General features: G+C 41.9%; 4 protein-coding genes across 4 annotated transcripts in view; 3 read left to right on the top strand and 1 right to left on the bottom strand.

Annotated features, from left to right (window-relative positions):
* Snoo (Sno oncogene) overlaps positions 1-8,758 on the top strand; it is a 76,762-nt gene extending 68,004 nt beyond the window's left edge. The window contains exon 2 of the mRNA XM_070276832.1: positions 3,266-8,758. Within this exon, the coding sequence (XP_070132933.1) occupies positions 3,266-5,914 (2,649 nt within the window). The 3' untranslated portion in view covers positions 5,915-8,758. The remainder of the gene's footprint in view (positions 1-3,265) is intronic.
* Positions 8,759-9,897: 1,139 nt separating this feature from the next.
* On the top strand, positions 9,898-17,061 carry LOC108131325 (uncharacterized). Its single transcript, XM_017250160.3, has 6 exons — positions 9,898-10,341; positions 10,571-10,733; positions 10,792-10,954; positions 15,099-15,232; positions 15,289-15,959; positions 16,341-17,061. The coding sequence occupies exons 1-6, from the start codon at positions 10,166-10,168 to the stop codon at positions 16,642-16,644; spliced, it is 1,611 nt and encodes a 536-aa protein (XP_017105649.2). The 5' UTR covers positions 9,898-10,165; the 3' UTR covers positions 16,645-17,061.
* LOC108131328 (mitochondrial import inner membrane translocase subunit Tim13) lies at positions 13,701-14,253 on the bottom strand. The gene is made up of 2 exons (XM_017250162.3): positions 13,990-14,253; positions 13,701-13,921 (listed from the first exon to the last, which is right to left on the bottom strand). The coding sequence occupies exons 1-2, from the start codon at positions 14,143-14,145 to the stop codon at positions 13,823-13,825; spliced, it is 255 nt and encodes an 84-aa protein (XP_017105651.1). The 5' UTR covers positions 14,146-14,253; the 3' UTR covers positions 13,701-13,822.
* SmE (Small ribonucleoprotein particle protein SmE) lies at positions 14,475-14,956 on the top strand. The gene has a single exon (XM_017250161.3). It carries the CDS (start codon positions 14,563-14,565, stop codon positions 14,845-14,847), a length of 285 nt encoding a protein of 94 aa, XP_017105650.1. The 5' UTR covers positions 14,475-14,562; the 3' UTR covers positions 14,848-14,956.
* Positions 17,062-19,635: the final 2,574 nt, after the last annotated feature.

Below are 19,635 nucleotides of genomic sequence, written 5' to 3'. Positions count from 1 at the left end.
CTTGATTTATTATACACAGAGAATAAAATTTGATTTCCCCAATTATAATTCAAAGTTTATTGCAAGTCCCTCTTATACTCTAAAGTTTTTATCTTGGACTCTTGGAGCTGGCTTGGCCATACTTGAGTTCTTTTGACAATAGTTTGTTTTTGTATGGTTCTGGTTGGGTTTCTATGTTTTTTTTTTGGTAGCTCACTTGACTGTTTTTGGCGCTGTCTTTGGGAGACACTTTTTTTTGGGAGACAGACAAGAACACGAATGGAAAATTGTAAAATGTCGCCAAGTGGGGAAAGCAAGGGGGCCGGAGATAAAGAAATGGGATAGTCGATACGAATTCGGCGGGATAAACAAGTTTACGGCCCGCGACAGACTTAAACAACAACAACAACAACAGCAAGAAGTACATGGACTGTTGCAAGTTGCAACAACTGCAGCACAGCATCCAGATGACGCCAAGAAATGCAGATGAAGCTGACAGCAGCCAGCAGCCAGAAAAGACGACGTCGGTGCAATGTCGGTGCAATGTTCATTGCATATAGGTCGCTGCTCCATTTCCACTTGGACGCCACTCGGATCTGCACATACTTTTTTTTTTCCCCCAACAGCCTCCTCATCAATTGAGAAACATGCAAGGAAGCAGCCAAAAGCAGGCCTCACCACCACCACCAGCAGCAGGACACGCCGATCTTTGGCTGCATAATTGCCAGTCTAAATCAATGGGGCGCAAGATGTTGCCGCTGTGCATGTTGCTGTTGTTGCAGTTGCAGTTGTTGCTGTTGCACCCATACATGACTCTGTCGGACTTCATTGTCAACGCCGTTTGCCATTGCCGTCTCCATCTTCTCCAGCCAACCAACCAACCAGCCACATGCATTTGAAACTTCTGCTTCTCCATCGTCATCGGCATCGGCATCGCCATCGCATCGCCATCTCCATGTCCCCGAGTCTTGTGGCCATGTCCGTCGCGGTCGTCGTCAATATTTGCCATGATCTTATCGTCAAGCGGAGTCATGTCGCTGCCATGGCTCTATACCTCCTCCTCCGACTGCAGTCACTTGGGTGCAATTATTTCTTTGGATACTCTAACCGAGAAGTGGTTCCTAAAAGTATTATTTATTTTTAATAAAATAAGTAATACTTGAATCATTATATGAAGCATATTAGTTACCTTCTTAGTTCTATAATCTTTGAGTTTGTCGAGCAACTCTATCGATAGGGTATTGAATGGATCCACATCTTCTCCGATCTGCTGCACATCATCTTTGTCGCTGAGTTATGGCAAAAGACCTTGGACTTAAGTACTAGCGACGTCTGTGCCGTCTTGCACCCGCACTCGCATCTGAGAAGACTCCTCCACCAGGAGGGAGGTAGTCCCCGCCGCCCTCGGCCTACCCCCTCCGTGCGCCAATAGTGCAATTTGTCATTGCACCGTCAGCGACGACGCGTGCGCCAGCATGGAGACTCATCGCGAGTCGCTGAGCTCCACTTTGCTTTCATACACTTAACGAAAATAATTCAGATTTTAAAATAGACATTAATTTGAATTGGACAACCTTTGACTTCTTCCTCCAAGTGTAGTTTAGAGGTCTCTGGCTGCCACAGCGCCTCGTCATCTATCGTCGACTGCCATCTGCTTACAGTTAAAGCGACTCTCGGTCCCCGGGCTTAGCATCTCCTGCTGCGTTTTCGGTTAGGAGCCTGCACCACTACCGGCTTACTGGCTGGCTGGCTGACTGGTGGTGCACCCTGGCCCTGGTGAAGCTCAACCTAACCGGCGCTCCTTCGCGACGACTTCTTTATGGCTCTTGATTTTTATGATTTTGCTGTTTAATGGTTCATTTGTGTGCCTCTAACCATGAGGCCGAGAGTGTGTCTGGCTTCCAGTTTTCCTATCGCCGCCTCTATGCTTCTGCCTATCTGCCTGTGTTAATCTTTCTCCTAAGAGTCTTTTTTTTAATGGTGCTTTTTGGGAGCCCAAAAACTCTGACTAAATCAGAAGTTATGGCCCAGCAGGAGTTGTCGAACAGAACTACTTGTTAAATGAAAATCGATGTTGCCTGCTTTTGGGGCAGCCAACTGGTTGTTGTCCAAACCAACCATTTAATGGTTAGCGCCCCTAAAAGCTCAAAGACCCAAAGCCATGATTATGTTAATAAGCCGTTGTGTTGACACTCTTGCTGATCTCCGGGCTCTCCTGGCGATCTTCTTCAGATCTCCATCATCATAAGCCCACCACTCGGCCTGGCTCGTCTCGATCATCGCCATCGTTTGGCCTGGCCATTTGTTTAACTGCCGCTGTGACACCTCCTCTTCTCCAGGCAGAGGATGCTGGTGGAGTCAGTCAAAGGATGGAGCAAGCTGACCATGGACATTGAGCCGACGACGTCGATAGCAATGGGTAATGGATAATGGCGCCGCCTCCATTCAAAAATCACTTTATGGCGTCTGCACCAACTGCTCGGTTGCGTTGTCCATAATTGGAAGCAGTGCCAATCATTTTAACAGCTACACAAACACGCGAGTCGCGGAACCGGCTGCTCCCTGGCTCCTTGCCTCGTTTAAACATGCTGATAATGCAAATATTTAGAAAAACCACAGTCTCGACAGTAAAGTATCTCCAGCTCTTCGAGAAAGTATCTCAGACTGCCCTAGTGTGCCGACAAGACCGTCCTAAAATCAGCATGCCCTCCAAATGCGAGATATCAGGACTGGGACAACTTCAGGCTGGCAGGCTAGCAGGCTGGCTTCAAAGCGGTCTGTGGCAACAGGACCAGTAGCTAGCCTCCGTTCGTATCGTAATTCTGGTCTGGTCTCAATGACAATTGGCGCCATAGCCGCGGGATGCGTTTGGGGCTCGATGTCTGTTGGCTTTCGAGGATCGCGGGCCTCATTCTGCTTGCTATGTAGTTCCTGGGTAGTAGTTGGGTTGTTTGTTTATAATTAGCCCACTCGCTGTCCGGCCATCGACTGCAATTCAAATTGATGATGGCTACTGGTTTTGCCAGGCTTCCACAGCTATTTTTATGGTCGATCAATTTTCTAAGCACCTGATTCGCTCACGGAGAGAAAATTGTACAAGAAATTGGTCAACAAACAGTTAAAGTTTATTAAGTGCCCAAATTGCCTTGCCATTAGAATACTATTCAGTAATCTTTAAGGATTTTAAATCTGTAATAAAAATAAACTATTTCCGGTCTAAAATCTAGATAAAACCAAAGCATTTCCTAGAGATATCCTAATAGCTCTCTTTTTCTTTAAATTCCAGGTGGAATTAGTATTTCCGGACGATGGACTGCTTACATCGGAACATGTTCTGGGATTAGCTGGACATCCGCATGGACTGGTGGGTGCCCTGGGCGCTCTTCCGCCCCCGCCTCCCCAGCTGGACATTCCGGGTGGCAAGAAGCAGAATCAGCAATCGCAACTGCCGCTCAAGGCGTCGTCCGTGGCCGGAGCCCAGCCCCTGCTGGATGCATACCACTATCAGATGGCGTATGCGCACTGTGTGCAGCAGCATCAGCAGCGGGAGCGGGAGAAGGAGAGGGAGCGAGAGCGGGAACGCGAGAGGGAACGGGACAGGGAGCACTTGCCCCACGCACACCAACTGCCCCACCCGCATCGAGCTGTGCTGGTGACGTCGCACCCACCTCCGCACCACCAGCCGCCCACGCTGAACTCTTCGTCGGCCTTCCGACCTTGGGGCCCCAACAACAAAGCCTTGTGGCAAGCCATCAACGCCTCGGGCCTGTGCCTGCCCTACGCTTGCCAGGAGCCGCCCGAGCTCCAGAACCCGGAGCGGGTCGTCCGGAGTACAGACAAGAGATACGCCGAGCGGACTTACCAGCCCAATGTGGCGCTTGCACCGCGGAAGAGCTACATGGCCAAGGAGCGGGAGGTGATCGAGCGCCAGAGGCTGCGCGACAAGGGCCGGGAGCACCACCAGGTGGTGCACATCAAGCAAGAACGATCCCCGACACCCAGCCACGGGGTGGCCCCGGACGGAGCAGCCTCCATGGATGCCGCAGAGCCATCGCACACCTCCTCGAGTGGCAGCAACTCACCGCTGCCCGCCCACCTGCCTCCACCACCCCCTGCTGCCGCGACCGCCGCTGGGGCACCACCCGCCACGGTGGCCCCCACTAGCCTGAGGAACATACGCAGTCCTGAGGAATTTTCGGCGGGTGGCAGCAATGAGATTACCTCCTCCACCTCACCACATCACCAGCAGCGGGAGCAGCAGACGGGACCGGCCACTGCTGCGCCACCACCACCCGCCTCCCTGCCACACCAACACGTCATTGCCACCGTCAACCAGCATGCCAAACTTTTGCCCAGCTCCAGTTCTCCGGCGAATGGAGGATCGACTGCCTCCTCGCTGGCCAGCAATCACAGCAACAACGAACCAAGCCGGATCAGGATCAACAAGAACCTGATGAGTCAGCAGCCGGTGCTATCGGCTCCGTCGCACTCTCACACCCACCACATGCACCACTACAGCCACGGCTACTACAAGGGCCAGGGCTCCTCCCCCACCCAGTCCTCCAGTGCCGGGCTGAACCTGAGCACCCACTCTTCGAACGTGGTCAGTTCGCCCCACCCGAAGGCACTGGGAAATGGCAGCGGCAACACCAATGGAAACGGGCACGGAAGCCACCAGAACGGCAAGCCCCACATGGGCAGCGAATTCGAGCTATCCACGGATACGGACGACACGGATAGCCTGAATGGTGAGGCCGACTCCAGTGCCATGCTGCCACCTTGGGAGCAGGCGGTGGAGTCCTTGAGGGAGACGCGTCCTCGAGACCGGGAGAGGGTTCTGAACTTGCTGCAGCGTCTGCTCCAGGAGAACAACCAGTACCGCTACAACAACATCCAGCTGAGCGAGTTGCTCCACAAAAAGGATGCCCAAATCGCGGATCTGTCGGAGCAGCTGCAGCGATATCGCCGCATGGTGGACAACGATTGCAAGGTGGACCTCCGGAAGATGAAGCAGACCCAGCTGGAGGCGGAGGAGGAGGTAGAGGAGGGTCGGGGAGAGGACGAGGAGGAAGACTTGGAAGAAATGGAGGAAATGGAGGATCGGGCCAATAACAATAACCAGCAGGAGCAGTCGCCCTTGGCGAAGCCTGCTCGAAGAAGTGCCACTCCGCTAAACTGTTGCTTGGAAAAGCCGGAGAACGAAGAACCGGAAACCAAGAGGATAAAGTTGCTGGAAGAATCGCAGGAACGAGAAGTCGAGCAGGACGGCAACAGTTCGGAGCTCCAGGAGCACCAGAAGAATGAAGAAAAGCACCTCCCCCTGAAAAGCCCCCACTCCAGCGAAGAGGAGATGGACGACGACGAGGACGATGACCCAGAGGATGAGGAGGAGGAGGACGAAGACGATGATACTGAGGGGCAGATTCAGGCGCCACACAGCAGCGCCCTGGCCACTCCGCCCACGGCCACCACGCCCATTTCGCCAGACTCGGCGGCAACTGCTGGGCAGTTGTTCGACAGCAGCAACAGCAGCGATGAGTCTTCGATGAAAAAGGCCCAGATGTCCGCCTGCCATGCACTGGAAAAAATCACCAGCAACCGGGAGAGCGAGGAAAAAGATGCCGACGAGAGCCAGGAAGCGACCGAGCCCGAGGGAATGGCCAAGACAGAGCGTGAGGCGGATCCTGATGACTCCGACTCCGAAAGCGATGACGATGAGGTGCCGTTGCAGCAGCGACAGCAGCAGCAGCGACAACGGTGCTCCGCTGCAGTGGTGCCACCGCCCCAAAATCTCCCTCTACCGCCGCCACCTCACCCACATCCACCCATGGCCACCAAGGCCAGCAAGAAGCAAACACCACCAGAACCGCCCTCAACAGCCTCCACAGCCGCGACAACGAACTGCGAGTTACCAATCAAAAAAGAAATAGCATAAAGGTGTTCTGGAACGAATGCAAGAAACCCCTCAGACAAAACCCCAACAACCTCTCAAAGAACAGCTCTTTCACCCAAGAAACCCATAGTTTTGTTAAATTTACATTTTTTAAAGGAAAGTGCAGCCCAAATTCAAGCACAAAGCCTAAGCGCACATCTTACCTATTTAAGGGTATTACAAACTTTGGCCAGAAATGAAAAATATTTAAGATGGATCTTATATTAAAACCTACCTTAATCTAAAATCAATCTTGAAAAAAAGGGAAAATGTTAGGCTAAAATGTCTAACACTTCCCAAATCACTTTAAATTTTTTACAAAAATTCTTTTAAACGCTTTCAAATAGCTTGAATTGATCTCACTTATAAAGAAAAAAACAAACAAAAACCCAAAAAAGCTTAATTTAGGCTTCCTTCTTGAAAAAAAACAACAAAATAAATATTTGAAAACCTTTCAGATTGCTTGCAGAATTATAGATGAAACCAAAGCTTTAAAAAAATCATATTAATTTTGTTGTACATTGTTCTATGACCAATTTGTGCGTGTGTTTTTACCATTTACTGCTAAACCTAATTAAGTTACTTTTAAATAAAAAATTTATAAGCTCTGCAAGACACTTAAACCGGGAAAGTTTATAGAGAAAGCGAGGCTTTGAAAACAAAATTTAGAAAAAGGTTTCTCTTTGGTCAGACAGGCAGCTGGTGAAGAGGCGAGGTCCCCTTCCTCCGGAAACCATTGTAATTAAAATTTAGTTTAATCCTAATCTTAAGTTGAACAGACAAACCGAGAGAGCCGAGAGAGAAAGGAAATTCACACAAAATGAACCCACCACAATATAAAAAGAATTAAACAAATGCTAAAAAATTCTAAAGTAATTCTTATTAAACGGAAAAAACAAAACAAATATTTCATAGTTAAGCAGTTGCCGCGTTAAATTTATAAAATATACAAAACATATATGAATATGCGTAATGTTCTACGATATATAGGATACATAGATGGAGGGGCCGGAAAGCGTAGGCCTATTAATGCCAAGCCTCTGCGAGCAGCATAATCATATACAACATAAACCTAAACATATACGCATACATAACGATTAATATTTATTGTAGCTGCTAGTTCTAATTCAAGTAATAATTTCTCTTGTATAATTACAGTCTTCTGTTTTATTTCACTCCTTGTAAGCTTTGCTCTGTAGGCATTTAGTTTCGTACTCGTAGATTGTAGATTAATAATCACATTTTGCTAACTAATTTATAGGACTTCTATTTAGCTTAGTTCTTTATCTATTGTGTCCGCACTGTGAACGGCATTGAATGGTCCAAGCTAAATTCTTTCTGTGTATATATATAATTTTCCTTTTGAAGAGACTAGAGTAGGATGGATTTTTGAGTTGCCAACACCTTGTGAAAACCCTACCATATATAATTGTACTATATATGATAGATATCTTCTGGATGATAACCCCCAACTGTGGAAACAAACCCAAGCCAAGAGCCAAGCGAAAAGAGCGCAGAGATTTCTAAAATCTATAAAATTTTGTTATAAAACCAACATATTTCATAAATTATTTATGCCTGTGTGTGTTTGTACTTTCTAAAAGAAAACATTTGGTTTTATTATTTAAATACAAATTTCTGAAATTACATAAAAAATATTCAAAAAAAAAACAAAACGAAAAAAATATATATTTAAAATAAATTCAAACCAAAATTTGTCTAGATTTTAAGCTAAAAGTTTGTAAAATTGTAAAAATTTAATAAAGAAAACAATTAAATATTTAAATTAAAATATTACATTTATAAAAAATTCAAATTTTGAGACATTAAGCATAAAAAAACGAACGGAAAACCAATTGTTACGCATATTTTAAAGTTAAATAAATTATATGCAACAAACAAAACTTACAATTGCTATGCAAAAAAAAATAAAAAACAATAAAATAATATACAAATTATTGTAAATTAATTTTCTTCAACTTTGTGTTTTATTTGCCCAGAACCAGATCGATAACAAACGAATTATATTTAGTGAATTGTAGACAAGCAAAAGAGCAAAAAGGTTCATCCGAAACGTCTAAACGGTTTTCAGAAAATTTCGTGTATTTATGGCCAAATTTTACAAAAAACAATGAAAATAGTTGAGCATACATAGAGATGTGAAGTAAAGCCCGAAACATGTTTTGTATCATTTTTTGCTAACAACCCAAAGAAATAAACAACCAGAAAACAATCATTTTTATAATTAAACGAGTAAAGTATATTGACAAATTTTACATAACCCGAGTGTTTATATATGACATACAATATTATATAATTACATTTAAATGAAAAAAAAAGGAAAAACAAAAACGAGATAGCGCGACGCCCAGCAAAATATCTTTGCCCAGCTTAATAAATCGACTTGATATTGTTATTAAACTTAAACTTGCGAAGGTTAAGCAACCACAACAAGAACAAGAATCACAAAATAATGGCATAAGTTATACATTTAATAAATATAAGCATGCAGCAACAAATCCGCGTCTTGTCAAAATACAACATTATACATAATTGTGTCTGACGAATTCAGAATGCAGAAATAAAATGTACAAATTGTGGAGCAAATAAATAATAGAAAATGTAGTGAGAATTTGAAGAAAAGATAAGCATGAAAAAAACCCAAACAAAAGCAGAAAAATATTGCACCACATGCAAGTAAAGTTTAATCAAATTAAACAGTTAATAAAACAAATTGACTTCAACGTTTCATATATAAGTAGAGCAGAAACAAATAAAAACAAAATTATTACAAATGTAATGAAAACAAAACCAACAAATAAAAAACGATAAATATTATGCAGAATATATTCAAATAGTTTTTTTTAAATGGTGAATAAATAAAAGGGAGGAAGGAAGCATAGCATATTTAAACAAAAAGGTTTAATGGAAATTTACCTTGTTTAATTTCGGGTATTTTTTTGGTAGTTCTTTGACACAAACGGTACTTCCCAAATTCACAACCGGATGTTAAGCTTTGGTTCAAAATGGCGACTGTTGAACTCGTTTTCCTGTTGAAACGTATTTTCGATGGCTGTTTCTAAATTTGACCGGAGTTTTTTTTAATTTTGTAAAGGGGATAGGAGCCATTCATATAGTTCTATATCTTAATATTACCTTTTTTCTGACAATTAGTTTATTCCTGCATTCCGAGTGCTTCTCAATCTTAGCAACTAAACTTGACTGACAAGAAGAACGAAAAGATACATCATAAAAAATCTGGGAAATATATTTAATATATACGTATACCTGTAAAGGCATTATAGATATATAGAATTTCAGGGTATTGATTCTTTTAATTTTAAAATTAAAAAAAAGGAAGTGATCGATGGTTTATCACAGCATTCTGTTATGGAACATAACTACAACATAGAGCTGTTAAGCGCAAAACGCTTGGGGATGCCACACTGTTAGGAAAATATCAAATTTTATGTTCCTACAGAAAAGTAATATTTTCAAAATTTCTTTAAAATACATTTATACGATTTAGCTAAAGAAAATATACAACAAAAATTATGTTTTAAAAAGACACGGAACATTACACTTTTTACTGTCTTTTTCATTTTTTAATTAGGAGATTATTTCATACATAATTTTAAAAGAGATTATCAATTTAATTTTAATCTTTTTAAGGAAAAATGGACAGAATTTTTGAAAGAAAATATCAACAATTTATTTTCAATTCATAAAAGAGCATCCTTGCCAGCAATAACAGGTGAGAAAGAAAAACAATAGCCGATCTCGTTACCTGCTTTGGGAGAAAAAATGGAGAAAGAGACGCGGCCAAGACCTGTCTCAAGTCTCTTCTTCAGTCGAAACTAAATCCCGATCGCGAAAAGAACGCCCAGCGGTCTATTGAAAGATTTTTCAATGAAAAGAATCTTAAACGAGCCTAATAAGAAGAGTATTAATTGAAAAATATAATTAATGGACAGCAAAATAACAATTTCTATTGTTAAAAATTGAACAATTGAAATTCTCTTGTAATTATTTTCTCAAACAATTGTAAAACAATTTTGGCTTTGTGTTGGCCAAGAATTTTTTTTAGCCAGGAACCGGTTTTTGCAGTTCAACAAAATCTTGAGGTTGTAAGAGAGAAAATAAGAGTTTTAAAGCGTGAAACGTGGATGTGAAAACATAAACAAACCCATTAGCAAAAATAAAAACAATAATAAGATTTGAAGAGGGAGATGGAAGCACGTGCAACGTTGGTGCATGAATGATATAATATTTAAAAAAAGAAATAAAAGTTTTCAAGATATAGACATGAGTCTGCCGCAGTTAATTGATGATTTGCAGCGCCTTTCTGAGGATCAGGATAGTGCTGATGTTGTGTTTATTTGTGGGAGAGATGAACGTATCTACGCTCACAGATTGATGTTAATGGCTCGGTGAGTTCTAAAAATATATAATCATAAAAAATAAAATCGACCTTTTTGTTTTAAATATTGGTAAATAATTTATCTGGCTCTTAAACAAAAATTTTTTTCGGTGTGGAAAATTGCCTCTATTTGGTTTCCTTTTTTGGAATCTTACAATATTGCGTGCGTGAATCTTTGGAATCTGATGCGACCATTCCAGTTGATCACTTAATTAATTTGTACCGACTTTCCATTTCAGTTGCAAGAGTTTCAAGACCGCCAAAAGGGGCGAGGTGTGCCGCATTCCCGGGTGCACCGTCTCACCAGCTGCACCTGGAGCTTCCACACCAACCACAATACGTTTGCCACATGTTAATCCGGATCTATTTCGGCAGTTTATTCTTTATGTTTACACTGCAAAGGTAAGATTAATTTATAAAAAGTACAAGAAATCCTTATAATTTAAAAATATAATTTCAGTTAGTGCTGCAGGACTCGCAGGTATTCCAGATGATGATGATGGCCCAGGACATGGGTGTGGTTGAGCTGCGTACTGCCTGTGAAGATCATGTCATATCCACCTTATCAGTAGATAATGCCTGTACATTTTTGACGGCAGTTATGGATATACATGAAAAAGCAGGTGAGTTTCTGAAAAAATTTTACGTCCGATTCTCAAGCGGAGTACTTTAAACGATTTCTGGATCGATTCCCCACCATTCTGCATCAAAATCCTGAGACGAAATATTTTTTCGATTTTTTGTCCATTTTTCCTGATGGGTCCCCTGAAAATGGGGTTTTCCCCTATAGGGCCCACGGCGATGGCTATATCTTCCTCAATTCTCATCCGATTCTCAAGCGGAGTACCTTAAACGATTTCTGGATCGATTCCCAACCATTATGCATCAAAATCCTAAAACAAAATATTTTTTCGATTTTTTGTCCATTTTTCCTGATGGGTCCCCTGAAAATGGGGTTTTCCCCTATAGGGCCCATAGGGATGGCTGTATCTTCCCCAATTCTCATCCGATTCTCAAGCGGAGTACCTTAAACGATTTCTGGATCGATTCCCCACCATTCTGCATCAAAATCCTGAGACAAAATATTTTTTCGATTTTTTGTCCATTTTTCCTGATGGGTCCCCTGAAAATGGGGTTTTCCCCTATAGGGCCCACGGCGATGGCTATATCTTCCTCAATTCTCATCCGATTCTCAAGCGGAGTACCTTAAACGATTTCTGGATCGATTCCCAACCATTATGCATCAAAATCCTGAGACGAAATATTTTTTCGATTTTTTGTCCATTTTTCCTGATGGGTCCCCTGAAAATGGGGTTTTCCCCTATAGGGTCCACAGGGCTCTATCTTCCCCTATAGGGCTCTATCTTCCCCAATTCTCATCCGATTCTCAAGCGGAGTACCTTAAACGATTTCTGGATCGATTCCCCACCATTCTGCATCAAAATCCTGAGACGAAATATTTTTTCGATTTTTTGTCCATTTTTCCTGATGGGTCCTCTGAAAATGGGGTTTTCCCCTATAGGGCCCACGGAGATGGCTATATCTTCCTCAATTCTCGTCCGATTCTCAAGCGGAGTACCTTAAACGATTTCTGGATCGATTCCCCACCATTCTGCATCAAAATCCTGAGATGAAATATTTTTTCGATTTTTTGTCCATTTTTCCTGATGGGTCCCCTGAAAATGGGGTTTTCCCCTACAGGGCCCACGGAGATGGCTATATCTTCCTCAATTCTCGTCCGATTCTCAAGCGGAGTACCTTAAACGATTTCTGGATCGATTCCCCACCATTCTGCAATAAAATCCTGAGACGAAATATTTTTTCGATTTTTTGTCCATTTTTCCTGATGGGTCCTCTGAAAATGGGGTTTTCCCCTATAGGGCCCACGGAGATGGCTATATCTTCCTCAATTCTCGTCCGATTCTCAAGCGGAGTACCTTAAACGATTTCTGGATCGATTCCCCACCATTCTGCATCAAAATCCTGAGATGAAATATTTTTTCGATTTTTTGTCCATTTTTCCTGATGGGTCCTCTGAAAATGGGGTTTTCCCCTATAGGGTCCACAGGGATGGCTTTATCTTCCCCAATTCTCATCCGATTCTCAAGCGGAGTACCTTAAACGATTTCTGGATCGATTCCCCACCATTCTGCATCAAAATCCTGAGACGAAATATTTTTTCGATTTTTTGTCCATTTTTCCTGATGGGTCCCCTGAAAATGGGGTTTTCCCCTATAGGGTCCACAGGGATGGCTGTATCTTCCCCAATTCTCATCCGATTCTCAAGCGGAGTACCTTAAACGATTTCTGGATCGATTCCCCACCATTCTGCATCAAAATCCTGAGACGAAATATTTTTTCGATTTTTTGTCCATTTATCCTGATGGGTCCCCTGAAAATGGGGTTTTCCCCTACAGGGCCCACGGAGATGGCTATATCTTCCTCAATTCTCGTCCGATTCTCAAGCGGAGTACCTTAAACGATTTCTGGATCGATTCTCCGCCATTCTGCAATAAAATCCTGAGACGAAATATTTTTTCGATTTTTTGTCCATTTTTCCTGATGGGTCCTCTGAAAATGGGGTTTTCCCCTATAGGGCCCACGGAGATGGCTATATCTTCCTCAATTCTCGTCCGAATCTCAAGCGGAGTACCTTAAACGATTTCTGGATCGATTCCCCACCATTCTGCATTAAAATCCTGAGACGAAATATTTTTTCGATTTTTTGTCCATTTTTCCTGATGGGTCCTCTGAAAATGGGGTTTTCCCCTATAGGGTCCACAGGGATGGCTTTATCTTCCCCAATTCTCATCCGATTCTCAAGCGGAGTACCTTAAACGATTTCTGGATCGATTCCCCCCACCATTCTGCATCAAAATCCTGAGACGAAATATTTTTTCGATTTTTTGTCCATTTTTCCTGATGGGTCCCCTGAATATGGGGTTTTCCCCTATAGGGCCCACGGCGATGGCTATATCTTCTTCAATTCTCGTCCGTTTCTCAAGCGGAGTACCTTAAACGATTTCTGGGTCGATTCTCCACCGTTCTGCATCAAAATCCAAATAGTTAAAATAGTCAAAATATTTAAAGTTTTTTGTCCATTTTTCGTGAAAATGTTTTTATCCCCTTTAGGGTCCTTATGAATTTGCGATCAATCAGTTGTGTGGCGGTATGAAACTATATATCTTAAAAAATATAGGAGCGATTTTTTGAAACACAGCGCCAAAAATGCTTTACATTCATTTTACATGTACTGTAACATATGTAATGTAATATTGATACCACTTTTTTGCTGGTATTTTACACATAACAGAACCACCTCACACTGTTAAATGCATGAACCGCCAATCGATATACACAAAACGCACGTTTTGTCATCAAAAATCACGTAACATAATGCATGTTTTTATTGCATTATCAAACTTTATACATTAGAACTAATCAATAGCTAGCAGACGAAGTTGTCCCTGCCTTCTTTAAAATGCCGTCTTCTAGAACTTGTTCTGCTCGCGTTGTAATCTTTGGCCGTAGGTCCTGGAGATAAGGTTCCACGAGTCCATAAACCGGTCCATGCACATGGAAATGCATTTCTATAAATTAAATAGGATAGAATAAATATTTTCATCTACATTTCTTGGCTTATCTAGCTTTCTCTTGCCTGTTCCGAGGAGTCAAGCGAGGTTCCGGGTTTATTGACACATTTTTTAAAGCACTTTTGTGTCATTTGTGTGAGAAGTTCCTGAGCGTTGGCCACAGCAATCTGTTGCTTCACCTGGTCCATCAGTTCACTTTTATCCACGTTGGCGAGAGACATGTTGTACGATTGTTTTTATTAAGACTTAATTTGTAAATTGACTAGGAAATATGGAAAACTTCGGTTTCACAACTTTCCGCTACTACAAAACGTTAACAGTGGTGCTTCGATAGATTCTTTCTTCAGCTGAGTCTTATCGATAGTGTTGACAGTGCGTTGGTATTTTTATAATAAAGTTTTCTATAGTTCTTATTTTTATAAATAAAAAATGTATTTTAGAAATTAGGCGTCTAAGTAAAAAATTTGTAAGTATTAAGCATTTTTTAACTCCAGTTCTTTAATCGATAAGTCATGTTAAACTTAGAGTGACCCTCTGTGGACGAACGATACTTTTCTTTCTTCCATCACTAAACGGAACAACAGACGCCGGCTAGAAAATTTTGTTAAATTGAATTAAATTGCCCGAAAACTACAAAAATGTCCTTCAAGGGGAATCCCAAGGTTCAGAAGGTGATGGTGCAGCCCATCAACCTGATTTTCCGTTACCTGCAAAACCGTTCCCGTGTCCAGGTCTGGTTATACGAGAACATCTCGCTGCGCATCGAGGGCCACATTGTGGGATTCGACGAGTACATGAATCTGGTGCTGGACGACGCCGAAGAGGTTTATGTGAAGACCCGCCAAAGGAAGAACCTGGGAAGGATCATGCTCAAGGGGGACAACATCACGCTTATACAGAACGTCAGTCCGTCCAAGGACTAGGACTCGCTACCTTAGATTCCACTGCCTACGATAGCCGCACGTCGTAATTATTAAGTAAACTAATGTACACTCACCTGGAAATTTCAATAAAATATAGAAACTCTGTAAATTGTAAGCTTTTTATTTGGTTAAATGAGAGATTTTAAGAATATTGGCTATAAGGGATGGCTAAAGTATAAGAAAGGATATGTTTGTATGTAACATAAGAGTATATTTGTTCATGTAATGTATTAGTTTTGTTGTTGTTTTAGGAGCAAAATGTGCCGCGTCTTTCATGGAACGCTGTATAATCTACATTGGAGAGAATGCCACCGAATGTGTTAAGACCAATGCCTTCCTGACCTTAACCAAGGAGGCCCTCATCAAGATCATTTCATCAGACTATGTAAGATAATCCTGGATTTTTAATAGGACGTTTGATCTTACTATTAAATATTACAGTTCTGTCTGGAAGAGGAGGAAGTATGGCGTTGCGTTCTTGCCTGGGCCAAATATCAGGCTGGTGTAACCCAGCCCACTGCCCATTGGACCGAGGAGGAACGTGCTCGGGTCTGCCAACACCTGAGTGGTGTAATGGGCCACGTGCGGCTTCTGCTTATTGACAGTCAGGTTTTCGCAGAGGAGGTAGAACCTACAGGAGCCGTTCCCATGGAGCTGTCATTAGAACGCTATCGTTATGCCGCTTTGCATGCCAACAAGATGATCGATAACGACAAGAGACTCCAACCCCGTTTAACTGTGGCCATCAACATGTTTCCGGGTTCCCAAATTCTTAGGAACGATAAGACACCTTTACAAAATGTCCTAAATGGATGGTTTGGAGTGCCCAAGCAATCTTGGCGACTAGTTTTCAGAGCTTCAACACATGGATACGATTCGGGGACTTTCCATCGCTATTGTGATGGTGTGGCGCCCTGCATGGTCATTGGTTTGGGGTCTCATGGAGAGATCAGTGGCGGTTTTACAGACGTGGCTTGGGCGAAAACGAGCCGCAAGGGTGGTTATGTCCATTCCGAGAGAGCTTTCTTATTTGCACTAAATCCCGCCAACGGAGAGCAACCTACTAAGTTCGATATTGTCAAGAAACCATATGCTATCTGCTATCACCCGGAGTAAGTGAAACTAATTTGTTAAGATTTCTCTAAAACCAAATGGCTTTAAAATCTCTAACAAAATTATTTAAAATGTTAAGTTAAAAACGATTGTCTTATCGTCCATTTTAAATACCCAAAAACGTTTTAAATTTGTATTAATTTAAAAAGTAGCGGGCGTTTACTACTGGTCCTTGAAGCAATTAATCAAAACGTGTGTGTTTCGACCATTTGGAAAAGAATTTAAAAGCTTTTATCATTCGCTTTGTTGACCAACTGTCTGAGAATATGTTAAGTGTTTTTTAAATGAATTTAGGTTAATAAAAACGCTGCAGCCGAAGGCAACGCGTTTTATGTTCAAGTCTTGAGATTCGGATTAACATATTACCCTTCCACCTACAGTTGCGGACCCATTTTTGGAGCTGGCGCGGATCTCCTTATTTCCAGCAATTGCAACACTAATATGGACTCATACTCGAACCTGCCACATTCCTATGACGGCACCAATGCCGCCCATTTGACGCTTTTTGGAGACTACAACTTCACCATCAGCGACTACGAGGTCTATACATTGGCTCCGCCGGGAGGAGGAAGTACCACCGGACCCGTTCACAGCAGCAATCACAACCAGGTTCAAAACCAGAATCACTCAGCGAATGGTCAAGCTCCTGGGGTGCCCACAAAAGCGAAATACGATAGATACTAAGGGAGCTACAAATAAGATAAAAATAAAAACAAATTCCAATCGAATTCGAATCGAAGTAAACAATCAAATACTTGTAGTTGCATCAGCTATGCTGGCTAATAAAACTATTTCCTTGAACGATCGATCCGAACACTCGAATATTGTAATCCCAGATCCGCAACGACTTGGGCTCTAATGGCATTATGTGCTATGTGTCGGGTTCATGACTCCGCCCAAGGTAAGAAACCAGCAATCGAAAGGTAATTAATGAATTGTTATATAAAGAAAACTTTTTGGCGGCTGTCTTGACTTCCATCTAGATGCCAAGAATCGGACCAAATTAATTAACTGGTTTCCCACTTGTATGTAAAGTTGAAAGTGTTACCCAAAAAACACAAAACAAAAAGCAGAGGGCGGCTCTTGAAGTTTATATGTAGAATGTTTCTTTTCTAAACTAGCACCTCCTAGTGCCAGGTACAAGTGATGACAACTTAGCTATTTTTCTGACAAGTATAGATCAAAGAATTTGTAGAAGTTTTGAATATTGAGGAACTAAATATATAACTAAGTGGCTGTCTTTCAGACAACAATATCATGTCAATAAATACAAAAATATTTCCATTTAAAATCCATTGTAGTGTCAACAATAGCCGTATTACTGAAGTGCAAAATGATATGATTTTTTATTACAATAGGCTTATTTTAAGTCTAAAGCATCCATTTTCCTTCGCTGCGTTCATCAACCCTTGGTCCCACTCTCGTGGCGACTGCTCTATATTGTTACAGATATATATCTGTCTATATAGCTATGAATAGCTATGAATGTGCACTTGAACCTGGTCGAGATTGGTCCACACCTCTCGAACAGTGGAACAATTGACAAAGAAAAACAAATGCGTAAATGGCAATTTCTGTGGCTATTGCTGTTTTGCTATTTCTCAGATCTCACTGTTCACTTCAGTTTGTGGGGGTTTTAAGCCATAACAATAATAATGTCGGCTAATGCTGAATTATAATGAAATCTATGGAAACACCAAGCCACCTCCCTCAGCCAGCAGCCAACAGCCAACTGCCAGCCCCCTTTCGGAAATACTGAAGTTGCTCTCGACTGGTTTTCAACTACTTTTCAAAATGCTTCTGATAAATTGGTCCACGCTCTAAATTGGTTCTAATTAAAGATTTTTTTATGCTGATCGAATCGATCAACATCGATTGGCTGGCTGGTGCTCCCCCCCACAACATTTTTGTCATTCGTCTCGAGTTGGGGATTGGAGATCCGAAAAACTTAAACCCAGTGAGACCCAAAACGACCCCCGAACCAATACGACAAAAAAAAAGGAGAACCCTCAACAATGGCAGCCAGCAACAAACACTTGATGTTTGTGGCGTTTTAGCTTTTTATCGGGGCTGCACAACAGATTGGCATTTAAAATTTGTTAACGACTTAAGGCCACAGCTCAGCTCGAGAGCCACCTTTCGGATAAGGTCTACAAATTGTTACCGGCGCTGTTTCACTTCTTTTTTTGACAGACGACAAAAGCCGCCAGAGGCTATTTGAAATATCCAGCAGGTCCAGGCGCTAGAAGGAATGTCACTTTTCGATACAATTCGATTTCGCGTCAAATTATTTGATTGTCGAGTGGATTTCGATTTGAATTTGGCTTTGACTTCGGGTTGTGGATTCGTTATGGCAGCCCAAAATCAAGCAAACCAAAACCACCAAGAAGTTTCAATGTCTGTCGCATGAAAAGGGAAAGGAAAACAAATGTATAACTAACGCTTAAAGCTGCCTTTTATTTTTTTTTTTTGTTCGTTTTTCGTTGCAAACTTGTTCTGGCCTTATGGAATCGGTTCAGTTCAAATTGCATCTGGGTATGCAACATGTGAGCCGAGATAGAGAGACTAGGGACGGGCAGGAAGTGCCACAGCCTCCAATGAATCATAGGCTTCCTCATATGGGAAAAATCTATAAAACGAAAAACGCATAGCTAATTTTCGCCAAGACGGTGAATAGAAAAATCAGCCATGACAAATCAATAAAAAATGGATAACTTAAGAAAGTACTTTACAAAGAATATATTATTTATATTAGAAGTCTCAAAGGCATTTGAAATATATTTACATAAGCAATTATTTATTTAATCTTAAACAATATACCACGTTTCTTTCCCTCCTGCTTGAATTCATTTTCCATCCCTGAGCTTTTTATGAAAATGTGCAATATTTGTTTGGGCTTGGTCAAAAGCAGCCCCCATAGAACAAAGGCCTGGCCATTAGCCATGGCCATGGTCTATGGTTATGACTTGGTCAGTTTTCAACATAACATTGAGTAAGAAAAATAATTCTTACATTATTTTAGATAATTTTCAAAAAATAATTTTGTCTAAAAGCACATTCCCATAATTAAGTTAAAAATATCATCTAGAAAAAATAATTATAATTAATTTATGAAAATTATGGGAAACTGTGAAAAAGATTTTCTTACACTGTTCAGGTAGACAGGCGGCACCTGGCCAAACCCAAGTGTTACACTTTAAATGACTTATTTGCATGTAAGAATGCGAAAAAGGAAAAGTGGCTCACTGCATTGGCTAACAATGACCCTGAAAAGGGGGACCTGGGCCAAGTCGAACCACTGCATATCCTCCATTTAAAAAATTCCCCACTCGAGCTGTTTAAATCAAAATTGAATCATTCATCAAACAGGAGATCAAACCATTAAAGGGCGTTTTTCCCAGAAAAAATCATGCCAGCGATAAGATCATAGCACGCTGTCTGTGTTCTATCCATTAGCCGCATCCGTTTCCGGCTCTCGAAACGAGGGGAGCTCCAGTTAGAGAGGTGCTAATATGCAAAGTGGACGCACTGAACCGAGATCCGTGACGTAGAAGACCCGTCTACACCTCCAATCTGGCTATTAGTGCCGCACCTCCCACCGGTGGCGAGTCATTCATTCATAGCATCATCGCCATCATCAATTTGCTCATCGCCCGATGCACTCGACACACTTCA

The sequence above is a fragment of the Drosophila bipectinata genome, chromosome 2L, assembly GCF_030179905.1.
Source record: "Drosophila bipectinata strain 14024-0381.07 chromosome 2L, DbipHiC1v2, whole genome shotgun sequence".
NCBI lineage: Eukaryota > Metazoa > Arthropoda > Insecta > Diptera > Drosophilidae > Drosophila > Drosophila bipectinata.
This window is presented reverse-complemented; position numbering and strand designations above follow the sequence as displayed.

Coding starts and splice junctions, on each gene's coding strand:
- LOC108131325 (XM_017250160.3), top strand. CDS start 10,166: ATGAATGATATAATATTTAAAAAAAGAAATAAAAGTTTTCAAGATATA. Junction 10,734..10,791: donor TTTATGTTTACACTGCAAAG/GTAAGATTAATT, acceptor ATATAATTTCAG/TTAGTGCTGCAGGACTCGCA. Junction 10,955..15,098: donor GGATATACATGAAAAAGCAG/GTGAGTTTCTGA, acceptor TTGTTGTTTTAG/GAGCAAAATGTGCCGCGTCT.
- LOC108131328 (XM_017250162.3), bottom strand. CDS start 14,145: ATGTCTCTCGCCAACGTGGATAAAAGTGAACTGATGGACCAGGTGAAG. Junction 13,922..13,989: donor CGCTTGACTCCTCGGAACAG/GCAAGAGAAAGC, acceptor TTTAATTTATAG/AAATGCATTTCCATGTGCAT.
- SmE (XM_017250161.3), top strand. CDS start 14,563: ATGTCCTTCAAGGGGAATCCCAAGGTTCAGAAGGTGATGGTGCAGCCC.